The 10,864-nt window shown below is 41.5% G+C and overlaps 1 protein-coding gene across 1 annotated transcript; it reads right to left on the bottom strand.

The window, feature by feature from the left end:
• Nucleotides 1–3,416: 3,416 nt before the first annotated feature.
• Nucleotides 3,417–3,596, bottom strand: LOC132885819 (cortexin domain-containing 1 protein-like). Its single transcript, XM_060920336.1, has one exon. The coding sequence runs from the start codon at nucleotides 3,594–3,596 to the stop codon at nucleotides 3,417–3,419; it is 180 nt and encodes a 59-aa protein (XP_060776319.1).
• Between the last annotated feature and the right edge of the window lie 7,268 nt (nucleotides 3,597–10,864).

The following is a 10,864-nucleotide window of genomic DNA, read 5'->3' as shown; positions in this document are numbered from 1 at the left end:
ACACTATTTTATTACTTTTATTTTTTTTTTTTTTACAAATAACATAATAAAAGTCAAGTTTACTTCACAACCACCTCTTCACATTCGGGCTGTAACGATTCATCCGGGTCACGATTACATTTTTCCGACGATCTCATCTCATTATCTGTAGCCCTGAAATTTTTTTTTTTTGGGACAAAGTGGTCCTTGGTCTGAAAAAGTTTGAGAAACACTGATTTAGAGTCACCGGTTAACCTAACCTGCATGTCTTTGGGGGAAACCGGAGCACCCGGAGGAAACCCACGCGGACACGGGGAGAACATGCAAACTCCGCACAGAAAGGCCCTCATCGGCCACGGGGCTCGAACCCGGACCTTCTTGCTGTGAGGCGACAGCGCTAACCACTACACCACCGTGCCACCACGAATTAAATTAAGAACATTTTATGACCACCAAAATGCAAGATTTTTTTTTTTCCATTCTTTTGTCAACTCAAATATTCCTTTTGTTCAATAAAATGTTCTTAATAACCAACAACAATAATAATAATAATTTACACACATTTTGTAAAGGTTGGAGTCAAATATATATAGATATATATATTATTTACCAGCTGGGAGGTCCGTATCGTGAAATACCATGACCGAGGTCTTGAAAGGCCGAGGTCACGGTATTTCACCATATGGACCGACCTTAAGCTGGTAAATAATATATTTATTTTTTCTTTACCAAATTCTAACAGAAAACGAGAGCGCCCGAAAGGGAAAACCGAGCCGAGCCGCCATTTTGAATCCTCATTCACGGCTGTAACGCAAATGGCTTCCTCCTCGGTATACAAGTGCACTTCCATGGCAGGAAAAAAAAAAAATTTTGCCGCCTATGTAGTCCCCTATTTATACAAATAGGAGTCATTCAGGATTCAGCCATGTTTTTGCTCGGCGTTACCAACAGTTACAGGTTTTTAGCTTTCTCCTGAAATGTTTTCTTTTATTTCTTCTTCCTCAGGGTAGTAAAACTTGCTTTCGCTGTGAACACTGTCATTATCACGATCCATGCTGTAAAATTAATGCTATTTCCTGAGAAATGCTGGCAAAAATGTCTAAGATTTTTGATAATCTTATAAATAAATCTTATTAAAAAAAAAGATAAATGTTGACAAAAAATTCTACTATGTTTGTTGTTGTGAACGAGCGAGTTGCCAGAGGTTCATAACCGGGGTCCGTAACTGGACGGACCCACTCGCCAGCCAATCAGAGTACAGGATTTGATGGAAATCGGACCGCGAAAAAAATAAAACAGCTTAACTAAAATATTCCTTTTATATTCAAAAATGAAAAAGTTAATAACATATGACTTTTCTTCATAAACTTTTACGAACATTTGTCCAACCGAAATGTGCTTCTCTCTGTGTTTTTAATATTTCAACAGATCTGATTTCTTGTTCAATTTATTTGTAGTCAGTCACACAACAGCTCTCTCATTTTAGATTTTGCCGATTCAAATTGTCGTGAATTGGTATCGCGATTTACCATTGCACAATATATTGTTACATTCCCACTTAAAACGAAACCTCTACAGGAACGGAAAAATCTACAGGAATAGCTTTTTTTTTTTTGATTCTCCGAGCTAACTAGCAAAGTTAACATCCTTGTTTCATCGGTTACTGGTTGTGAAACAGTTTAGTGTAGTGAATATTCATGTTAGGGAAACATTTGTGGAATATTCCACAACAGGAAGTTGCATCATCCAAATTTCCTGGAGATCAATGGAAGAAGAAAAGCACGTTTTTCTTTATTTACAACAATCATGAGTTATCAGGCCACTTTGAAAGTACAGACTTGTTACCGGAATGATAAATTAAATAAATGAAATTTAATGTCCTCATCAAGCAGCAACCGCCGGTCCTGAAAAGTGAAGCCAATGCTGAAGTGCTAAAACCTGCAGTTCCTCGAATGGCCACTTGAGGCAGGCTTCAAAAGTGAGCGAATTTCTATAGACCTCCATGTTAAAATGTCCAACTTTACAGAGAAAACAAACATATTTACATCCTGGTATAAAAAACAGTTTCGGTCTCTATAGCTAGTTTCCCTTTCATGACAACTGTACAGGGGGTGAATTTTTATATAATTCAACAGTTTAAATTATATTGAGCCAGACATTTATGCATAATTAGAGGCGGGGCCTATTTGAGTGACAGCTTGGTTTGTGTCCTCTTGTTCGCCGCTAGCTGGTCTGACCTCAGAACTCAAGCCAAATTCACCACGTGATGGATTTTTGTCAATAATTTATGGAGCTTCAGAGCTTTTCCATGCAAACACAACTTTTACACGCTACGACACTTAGAAGTTACTTTAATCTGCTTTATTAGATTGTCCTGACCTTTTCAATATTTTTGATGAAGTTTATCGGGGTCTCCTCTTCAGTAAATTTGACAGCTTGAGTGACACATTTTGGAGTTGGACATAAATAATATCCATTCAGCATGAAGATTTGCAAACCAACAGTCAATCATTCACCAGTAAACGCATCTCTGAACGAAATCGCGGGTTTGGTTGATTGTTTCACATCAAATTCACTGTGCAATGTGACCATCATTGACTGACTGACTAACAATTGCTGCTGTCGACCTCAGCTACTCCTAGCTAGCTATTAACCAAGCTAGCATTAGTTATCTAAGCTATCCGGGGGAAATATTATAGCTAATGTTTTTATGAACGATTATTGAGATTGAAAAGATGACATTCCTTGATCAAATATGTTATCGGACGGTTACATGCCCGGTGATTGATTTTATTTATTTTTGTAAACCGTCCCTTTAGGTTATGGTCTGTAACGATGAAAAATGGAGCGACTTCTTTTAGTTTAGCCAGTAGCTTATTGGCTAGCTCACGTAGCTAGCTTCGAGATTAGTAGGCATGTTCCAGCCGTACTATTCCAGCGGCAAGGCTTCACTATCCCCGCCCCTTTCTACATTTATGGGTTAGCCTGGGGTTAGGTGGAATCCGGTGCTGCCAAGATGGCGACGCCCGTAGCCTCCTTATTTGAGCTTCTTCTAACCGGCTCTTCAGAAATCCTATGAGTGATGTGACCAAGGCTGGATGGATTGTTTATCTATTTTTGGTCCTCATGCAATTAGCATGGATACAAATAATCTACCTTTTTGATATTTCTGGTGTAAGAGGAAAACATTGGGACGTGCGAATGAAAATCCACTTCATCACACCACCTTGTTGGATTATTTTCCACAAACTGCATGATCCCGAATGTTTTACTCTAAAACATCCCCAGAATAGAACAGCACTCTGAGGCGGAGTAAACAAGAGTAAACGTCGTATTTCGAAACTTGAACGCTTTCTCGTTCATTGTCTTATTACTGGGCTGTTCAGAGTCCTCCACGACCGCTGTAAAGCTTCTGCTTGGCAAGTTTTTTCAAGCGTTCATGCATCCTGCTCCTCTTGGTAGATGGAGATCGAGATGGCGCTGTAGGGATCGAGGACAATTTGGGAGCAGCGGACAATGCTGACCAGCAGGAACACGCAGAGCAGGAAGAAGAAGAAAAGAGCGAAGCCCAAATCCACATCCACGTCCAGCCATGACTCAGCAAGAGGAGCATCCATGTTTGTTCGTCCAGTCCACTGAGGAAAGAACAAAACGTTCCGGTTGTTGATCAGCTCCTTACGAGAGCCGTAGCTGACGGACTGCGACGTCTTAAATGTCTTTCTTTTCACCCAAACATCCTCCAGTTATATTCTCGATTTAAAAGGTCAAAACGTTAATAAACTGTGAAGAAATTAGAAGAAAAGAAACGAGCCCAAATCCACATCGATTTTATCTCCAGTACGTCATTACTGTCCTTTCTTCTGAAATCTTCGCAGACTTTCAAATCCATCATTTTTCCAGATGCCTCTGTCTTTAAATCAAGCCCAAATTCCCTCGTAAAACTTTTCAAGTCACAGAAAGATCTAATAAATAAATATATTCATCGTACAACTCAACACACCTTTGATTGTTCAACTGTAAAAATCCACAGGCCTCTTTAATGAGAGAATCCTCTTTGAAGGTCCATCATGTTGCGATCAAGTCTTTGATGGTCCTTCAGTCCTTGATTTGATGAGGTAAATCATCTTCATTTCATGTTCTCATGTTCTTTCCTCTTCTGAAGTCGTCGTCGTATATTTTATATATCATCTCGAGAAATAACTGATCTCGATTGGAATGAAATTTACTGGATCGTTGATGATTAGATAAAGATGAAGCCTTCTGGATGGAGAGGACTGAATTCCGTAGAGGTAACTGACCCTCTTGATCTTGATCTCCTTCGGCTACTTCTATTACTTATGCTGAAAGTTTTAGTGTCCACACACACACACACACACGGAGCAAGCGTGTCCCCAATGAATACTTAAAAAGTGGAGTTTGGTAACCATCAGGCGTTCGGGGATTCAAACATGACTGAAGCAAGCATCATGTGCAATACTGTATGATGCTTTCTGGACGTTGGACCTTCTCCATCTCCAGCCGGACTCTGATGAATGGTCTTGATATCGGATGGGAAGATCCAATCAATTATTTTCTCCTCAGAAGGCATTTTGTGAAATTACAGAATAAAAAAAAAAATCCACTTGGCTCATGGTTATTACACTATCACGCGTCATCTCAAATCACTGCTCATGGCGTGCTCCAGAAACGTATCAGGAGATCAAATCTCGGGGATGGATCACTTGGGGTTATCACCTGATGCATAAATCAAGAGCACCCCGCTGCAAATGACCCCAAACGGACATCAAAACCAAAGCAATATTCCTTGCACTGACGTCCAGGCTAGTGATCAGTGTTGTGTCGGAAAATAATCCATTCCAGGATGATGTAACGCGTCCTGACGCCAAGCAGAGGAGCCTGGTAACCGAGGCAAACCGTTTCATGATTTTCATGTTTTACTCGCTGACAGTTCTGTCTCTCTGAAAAGGTTCGTCCGTCGTCATGATTGGCGTCATGAGCTGCGTCTCGAATCAACAAATCCGTCCCGAGTCGTTCAAAACGATTGACGAATCATCGAGAAAATCCTGGTATATAAAGCAGATCTTTTGGTCGGCTTGAAGGTGACGAGATGTATCCAGGCATGACAACCGCAAATTCTTATTTAAGTGAGCCAGGGGCCTGGGAGAAACTCCTAGGTTTTAGCAAATTTTAAAGGCTTTCAAATATTACATTTTTATTCAAAATGGAGGATTTCATGCAATCAGATTTCAATAAAATACTCTCTCACACAGTACAAGAAAGTGACTCAACATCAAACTCATATTTTTAGACTATGTTATTCCCAAAATGACAGAAATATTTCCAGAGTCAGTCATTTTCCACAAAGTATTTCTGAAAGCGCATTATCAAATGCATGTTTACCTCGCCGGCTACGGAGTAAGCGGGGCGAAGTATTGTTTTCGGTCGGGTTTCTTTGTTCATGATATTACAGGAAAACGGCTGGACCGATCTTCATGAAACTTTCAGGATAGATGGGCATTGGTCTCAAATAGAACTTCCAACATTTTGAGGGTCATCCGGTCAAAGTCTTTGTGGCTATTGCTTTATATAGAGGCGCTAGCCACTACGTCATCGTGCTGTAAGAGTGTAACGATCGCACACTGCGCATACACATCTCATCTCATTATCTCTAGCCGCTTTATCCTGTTCTACAGGGTCGCAGGCAAGCTGGAGCCTATCCCAGCTGACTATGGGCGAAAGGCGGGGTACACCCTGGACAAGTCGCCAGGTCATCACAGGGCTGACACATAGACACAGACAACCATTCACACTCACATTCACACCTACGCTCAATTTAGAGTCACCAGTTAGCCTAACCTGCATGTCTTTGGACTGTGGGGGAAATCGGAGCACCCGGAGGAAACCCACGCGGACACGGGGAGAACATGCAAACTCCGCACAGAAAGGCCTTCGCCGGCCACGGGGCTCGAACCCGGACCTTCTTGCTGTGAGGCGACAGCGCTAACCACTACACCACCGTGCCACCCTGCGCATACACGTTCTGATTAAAATGGCCGGTGAGTGTATACAATTCGAAATAAACGGACTAAAGAAATGGCTTTCAGACGTGTTTATGCTACAACCCCGATTCCAAAGAAGTTGGGACAAAGTACAAATTGTAAATAAAAACGGAATGCAATAATTTACAAATCTCAAAAACTGATATTGTATTCACAATAGAACATAGACAACATATCAAATGTCAAAAGTGAGACATTTTGAAATTTCATGCCAGATATTGGCTCATTTGAAATTTCATGACAGCAACACATCTCAAAAAAGTTGGGACAGGGGCAATAAGAGGCTGGAAAAGTTAAAGGTACAAAAAAGGAACAGCTGGAGGACCAAATTGCAACTCATTAGGTCAATTGGCAATAGGTCATTAACATGACTGGGTATAAAAAGAGCATCTTGGAGTGGCAGCGGCTCTCAGAAGTAAAGATGGGAAGAGGATCACCAATCCCCCTAATTCTGCGCCGACAAATAGTGGAGCAATATCAGAAAGGAGTTCGACAGTGTAAAATTGCAAAGAGTTTGAACATATCATCATCTACAGTGCATAATATCATCAAAAGATTCAGAGAATCTGGAAGAATCTCTGTGCGTAAGGGTCAAGGCCGGAAAACCATACTGGGTGCCCGTGATCTTCGGGCCCTTAGACGGCACTGCATCACATACAGGCATGCTTCTGTATTGGAAATCACAAAATGGGCTCAGGAATATTTCCAGAGAACATTATCTGTGAATACAATTCACCGTGCCATCTGCCGTTGCCAGCTAAAACTCTATAGTTCAAAGAAGAAGCCGTATCTAAACATGATCCAGAAGCGCAGACGTCTTCTCTGGGCCAAGGCTCATTTAAAATGGACTGTGGCAAAGTGGAAAACTGTTCTGTGGTCAGACGAATCAAAATTTGAAGTTCTTTATGGAAATCAGGGACGCCGTGTCATTCGGACTAAAGAGGAGAAGGACGACCCAAGTTGTTATCAGCACTCAGTTCAGAAGCCTGCATCTCTGATGGTATGGGGTTGCATTAGTGCGTGTGGCATGGGCAGCTTACACATCTGGAAAGACACCATCAATGCTGAAAGGTATATCCAGGTTCGAGAGCAACATATGCTCCCATCCAGACGACGTCTCTTTCAGGGAAGACCTTGCATTTTCCAACATGACAATGCCAAACCACATACTGCATCAATTACAGCATCATGGCTGCGTAGAAGAAGGGTCCGAGTACTGAACTGGCCAGCCTGCAGTCCAGATCTTTCACCCATAGAAAACATTTGGCGCATCATAAAACGGAAGATACGGCAAAAAAGACCTAAGACAGTTGAGCAACTAGAATCCTACATTAGACAAGAATGGGTTAACATTCCTATCCCTAAACTTGAGCAACTTGTCTCCTCAGTCCCCAGACGTTTGCAGACTGTTGTAAAGAGAAAAGGGGATGTCTCACAGTGGTAAACATGGCCTTGTCCCAACTTTTTTGAGATGTGTTGTTGTCATGAAATTTTAAAATCACCTAATTTTTCTCTTTAAATGATACATTTTCTCAGTTTAAACATTTGATATGTCATCTATGTTCTATTCTGAATAAAATATGGAATTTTGAAACGTCCACATAATTGCATTCCGTTTTTATTTACAATTTGTACTTTGTCCCAACTTTTTTGGAATCGGGGTTGTAATTACAGAGGGAAAGTGCGTTCCATTGAGCTCTAGCGCCGGGCCATTTCCGGGAAATAAGAGTTTGGGTCACGGCGACAGCGTGTGTATGTCAGCCTCGGTTCGGAGGTTTCAGTTTCGAAAATTGTAAGAGGTAAAAGTAGAATAATATAAAAGTACAGACACTTGGTATATTTTACTTCTCTGATTTTTAAATTGTTCATTTTTGGATTACGCTTAATTTTTTGTGGCTACTGCCTCATAGAGTAAATATATATATGCGATATTTACTGGATGGACATGGGATCAGAAAGCAATTTTATTTATCAGCAGTAGCCACATGGTCCCGCAGGGGACCTATTTTTTTCGTGACACCTTCCTTCATATTCACCATAAGTGCTACTGGGCGAGGTTTGTTTTGCCTGGCAACACTTGTTAAGTTTGTTTCAGATAGACGATATTGTATGGATTCAAGTGATGCCCTGAACAGCAGCTTTTCAAAGAGTACATTTTCTAAGCGTTATCAGCCGACATGAGATGATAAAAAGTCATAATTCCGTCTGAATGAGCTTGCCGAGCTGCTACTGGTGTCAGCGGCACTGATTGCGTGTTATCCGTAACCGTTGGTTTCGCAAGCGTTCCCGAACACCTGGCATCATTGGTCTTCGGCTTCGTTTTGAAAAATGATGATCCAAGAGAATAGTTTGTTCGTCCGAGAGCAAGTTTTTCAGCGTGCTTCTTCATTTTGGCATGTTCCGTGATCGCCACACATCCCCGACTCCTATAATTTATCAAGTCATCGCAGTACATGCATAAAACTTTGCAGGGACAGTCAGCTTTCTCGACAAAATTTTCAAGTTTCTATGTGATTGTCTCTTCTTTGCTACCGATTTTCACCTCGATCGTCACTGTCTTTTGCACCTAAATTTATTTTTACCTTCCTTGTCGATTTAAAGAACTTGAGAGTCTTGTTCTCGTGTGAGAGTCTTCACCGTTTTCGTCTTTATCTATGTATCAAGACCGCTGATTGGTTCCAAGATTGAAAGGTAGTTTGGGTCAGCCAATCGCTGCACATTTTGCAAAATTTATGGCTTTCAAGAGGTTTTCTGGTTACAGAAAGAAGCGATTTGCTCCGAATGTTCCGCGGCTCACTTCTACGCTGAGAGGGACTCGGCAAAAATCTAACCTCACCCCATCTCTGAAGTTTTCTCCTCCGATTTGGACGATTCACAAGAACGACCCATTTGGTTAACAAAAACCATGGAAAATTTTCATCCCTGTGTATAAAATTCATAAACTAAATGTAAAAGGAAAACCGATCAGTTTTAGAGAAATGGGGATGAACCCTGCTTTCCCTTGGAGTTCCTCAAGGTTCAGTCCTTGGACCTCTTCTTTTTATTGTGTTTATCAGTCATCTCCTAAAGTCAGTTCATCGTTGCAAGGTTGTTCTCTATGCAGTCGATACAGCCCTGTTCTTTGCTGGTCCATTCTATAGAGTTACTTTTCAAGGGAAAACCTTCCTGCCCTCAATAACTGTTTTTCTCTTCATGAGCTAATCGTAAATTGTACCAAAACAAGTGTCACGCTTTTTGGTTCTAACCAACCATTTAAAAGCTCTCCAAAGCCAGAACTGTCATTCGCAGGGATTGATCCAGAAGTTACAGATTCTTTCAAGTACTTCGGTCTGATCTTTGATCCGACTAAGACCTGGCGTCGTCATATTGACGATCTCTCTGGAAAAGTAGCTAAAAGATTCAACCTTTCGAGGAGGATTAGAAAGTATGGACACGTGCAAATATCTTCAAGGCTCTTTGGTTCCACGAATACTGTGATATGGTCTGGCCGAATGCTGACACGACAAGCCTAAGGTTGCAGAAGTGAGGTGGCAGCATTCTACAAAAGAAGACCAGAGAAAAATGATCCGAAAACTTGTTTCGAGAGCTGGGTTAGATCCCTCTAACGGATCGTTGGACTTTCCATAAATGCCGAATTGTATTCAAATGCTTGAAAGGACTTCGCCCCTCATACCTCAGGAACACGTTTACCCGCAATTCTGAAGTAGATACAGTTGTGGTCAGAAGTTTACATACAGTGACATGAAGGTCATGGCAATATTTGGGCTTTGTCATTTCGTTGAACTGTTCTTTTCCTGTGGCAGAATGATTGGACAGCATACAGCTTTAATTAAAAAAAAAATTAGAATTTGGTGCACAAGTTTAAATTTTCTTTGGGTTTTCTGAAATCAACACGGGGTCAAAAATCAACATACGCTCACTTAGATTATTAATTCCAAGGTGCTGAAACTTCCAAAATGTCTCTTATCTTGCCAAGGCCTCTTAACTTCCTGTTAGTGATCATGATTGACTCCAGCTGGTAGCTTCTCTGTGCACAGCATAAAAAGGGTTTGTTTACAGCACTCATTGGATTGACCAACACACAGTAAAATGGAAAAGTCCAAGGAGCTCAGTGCAGATCTGAGAAAGAGGATCGCAGATGTACACAACTCCGGAATGTCTCTTGGAGCCATTTCTAAACAACTGCAAATTCCAAGATCAGTTCAAACAATTGTTTCCAAGTTATTGTAAGGTGTAGTCACTTTGCCAAGCCACTGCTTCAAGAAAACCCAAACTGTCACCTTCAGCTGAAAAGAAATTGGTTTGGATGGTCAGGAACAACTTGGGAAACCACTGTGGCACAGCCCTGCCATGAACTGGAAGCTGATGGATCACTGTCTACAGTTCAGATCACCATGGACTAAGAGGCTGCTGTCCAAGAAATAACCCCCTGCTCCAAAACTGACACCTTCAAGCTTGAAGCTGATCACACGGACAAACAAAAAGCCTTCTGGAGGAAAGCTGGATGGTCAGATGAGACAAAGATTGAGTTGTTTGGCCACAATGACCACCATGTACAGAGGGACACTGTACCAGCTGGTGGTGGTGGTAGGATCATCATGCTCTGGGGCTGTTTTGCTGCCAGTGGAACTGGTTCATTGCACAAAGTGGATGGAATAATGACGAAGGAGGACGACCTCAGAATTCTTCAGCATAAACCATCAGAAACTTGAACACGACTTGGGAGTTACAACAGGACAATGAACCAAACACGCATCAGAGCTGGTTGTGGAGGATAAAGCAGGCTAACGTTAAGCTTAAAACAAGTCCTGACTTCAACCCTGTGC

This window comes from Neoarius graeffei, chromosome 5 (genome assembly GCF_027579695.1).
Source record: "Neoarius graeffei isolate fNeoGra1 chromosome 5, fNeoGra1.pri, whole genome shotgun sequence".
NCBI classification, from domain to species: Eukaryota; Metazoa; Chordata; class Actinopteri; order Siluriformes; family Ariidae; genus Neoarius; species Neoarius graeffei.
Note: the sequence above shows the minus strand (reverse complement) of the source record. Positions and strands in the feature narration are given on the sequence as shown.

Bases quoted from the DNA above. Each gene is read 5' to 3' on its own strand.
- LOC132885819 (XM_060920336.1), bottom strand. From the start codon at position 3,596: ATGGATGCTCCTCTTGCTGAGTCATGGCTGGACGTGGATGTGGATTTG.